The sequence below is a fragment of the Otolemur garnettii genome, unplaced genomic scaffold (genome assembly GCF_000181295.1).
Source record: "Otolemur garnettii isolate 467f Iridium unplaced genomic scaffold, OtoGar3 scaffold00102, whole genome shotgun sequence".
Lineage (NCBI taxonomy): Eukaryota > Metazoa > Chordata > Mammalia > Primates > Galagidae > Otolemur > Otolemur garnettii.
The window spans coordinates 879,664-881,829 of record NW_003852497.1 but is presented as its reverse complement, the minus strand read 5'-3'; the positions used below and the strand labels follow the sequence as shown (position 1 = coordinate 881,829).

Here is a 2,166-nt window from a genome sequence, read left to right as displayed (position 1 = left end):
CCAGCTACTTGGGAGGCTGAGGCAGGAGACTTGCTTAAACCCAGGAATTGAAGGTTGCTGTGAGCTGTGATGCCAGAGCACTCTACCCAGGGGGAGGGCTTGTCTCTATCTCTCAAAAAAAAAAAAAAAAAAAACTATTCCTAGAATAATCTGTTCATAAAACATGACTGAAAAAACTTCTTTCACACACATAGCGCAGTTTCTACTATTTCAAAATGTATTTCAAACCTGGTTTTAATGTGACTGGAAGCATATGGACCCAGGATCATAATACCTAGTGGAATTCTCTAATACTAGGAATATGCCATTTGCAAGTTAGATGTTGAGAAGCCAACATTGGAGTCTTATTGAATGTGAGTACTGTAAACATTATCCCGGTTACCTTTCTTGAAGGTCTTGTTAATACTAGTCTGTCCCTCAGCAAAGCTTTTGTCTCCTTCAATATAAGGGAATACTCTGCCCTGGTGCACCCAGTAGTAGTCATGAGAGCCAAAGAAGAACACAGGGAAGTCCCCCAAGTCATGTTTGAGACCCTGGATGTTCAGAGGCACAGCCCTGGGATTGCAGATCTCTGCTGGCCACCATCTGAAAGCAAAAGTAATTTTAGGCCCAGAAGATGAAAAATCACACTATTTACAAGACTGATAGAAAGGAAAAAAATGGTTTTGTATTTTGCAATTTTCATTCCCATTTTAAGAATATAGAATACCTTGCATTTTTATTTATTTATTTAGAGATAGACTCATACTTTGTTACCCCAGGTAGAGTGCTGTGGTGTCACAGCTCATAGCAACCTCAAACTCTTGGGCTCAAAAGATACTCTTGCCTCAGCCTCCCGAGTAGCTGGGACTATAGGGCCCACCACAAAACCTGGCTATCTTTTTTGTTATTGTTGGCCTGTTTAGCAGGCCTAGGCTTAGTTCAAACTCGCCAGCCCCAGTGTATGTAACCAGTGCCCTAAACACTGAGTTATGGGCACCAAACCACCTGGTTTATTTTTAATCTGCCTATCATTTAAAAACATATTAATAGGCTCGGTACCCCTAGCTCAGTGGTTAGGGTGTTGGCCACATACACCAGGACTGCTGGGTTCGAACCTGGCCTGGGTCTGCTAAAACAAAAAAATAGCCGGAGTTGTGGCAGGCACCTTTAGTCCCAGCTACTTGGGAGGCTGAGGCAAGAAAATCGCTTAAGCCCAAGAGTTTGAGGTTGCTATAAGCTGTGACGCCACGACACTCTACGGAGGGAAACACAGTGAGATTCTGTCTCAAAAAAAAAAAATTATATATATATATGTACATATATATAAATGACAATTTAAGTTACAAAGTATAATAATTCACACTGAACCCACTATCCAACTCAGGAAACAGAATATTATAATGTTAGTCCAAACCCAATTCTAATCCTATTCTGAGAATAAACTGATGCTATAATAAACAATCCCCACTCCCACTTAAACCAATACTTCCTGAATCCCTAATCAAATGGGGCAAATATACTAAGCTTTGTATGTGTTTGTACTTCAGAATCTAATTCATTTTAGATCATAATAAACAGGGGATAGAGCTAGGTATATATCCAGAAGACCAAAATCACACTGTAACAATATTTGTACCAGAATGTTTATTGCAACCCAATTCATAATTGCTAAGTCATGGAAGAAGCCCAAGTGCCCATCGACCCACAAATGGATCAATAAATTGTGGTGTATGTACACCATGGACTATTATGCAGCCTTAAATAAAGATGGAGACTTTACCTCTTTCATGTTTACATGGATGGAGCTAGAACATATTCTTCTTAGCAAAGTATCTCAAGAATGGAAGAAAAAGTATCCAATGTACTCAGTCCTACTATGAAACTAATAGCTTTCATATGAAAGCTATAACCCAGTTATAGCCCAAGAATACGGGGAAAGGGAAAGGGAGGGGAGAGGAGGGGGGAGGACAGGTGGAGGGACAGGTGTTTTGAGACAGAATGAAGTTGTCTCAAAAAGAAAAAAATTATCAAAGAGGGTGATAGGTGGGACCACACCTATGGTGCATCTTACTAGGGTACATGTGAAACTTACTAAATGTAGAATATAAATGTCTTAACACAATAACTAAGAAAATGCCATGAAGGCTATGTTAACCAGTTTGATGAAAATATTTTAAATTGTAT

At 39.5% G+C, this 2,166-nt stretch overlaps 1 protein-coding gene across 4 annotated transcripts in view; it reads right to left on the bottom strand.

Moving 5' to 3' along the window:
• Positions 1–2,166, bottom strand: part of NSD3 (nuclear receptor binding SET domain protein 3) — a 130,915-nt gene that overhangs the window by 15,876 nt on the left and 112,873 nt on the right. For all 4 annotated transcript variants that reach the window (XM_023516989.1, XM_023516991.1, XM_023516990.1 and 1 more), the window contains exon 17: positions 383–585. In XM_023516989.1, coding sequence (XP_023372757.1) covers positions 383–585 — 203 coding nt within the window. The remainder of the gene's footprint in view (positions 1–382; positions 586–2,166) is intronic.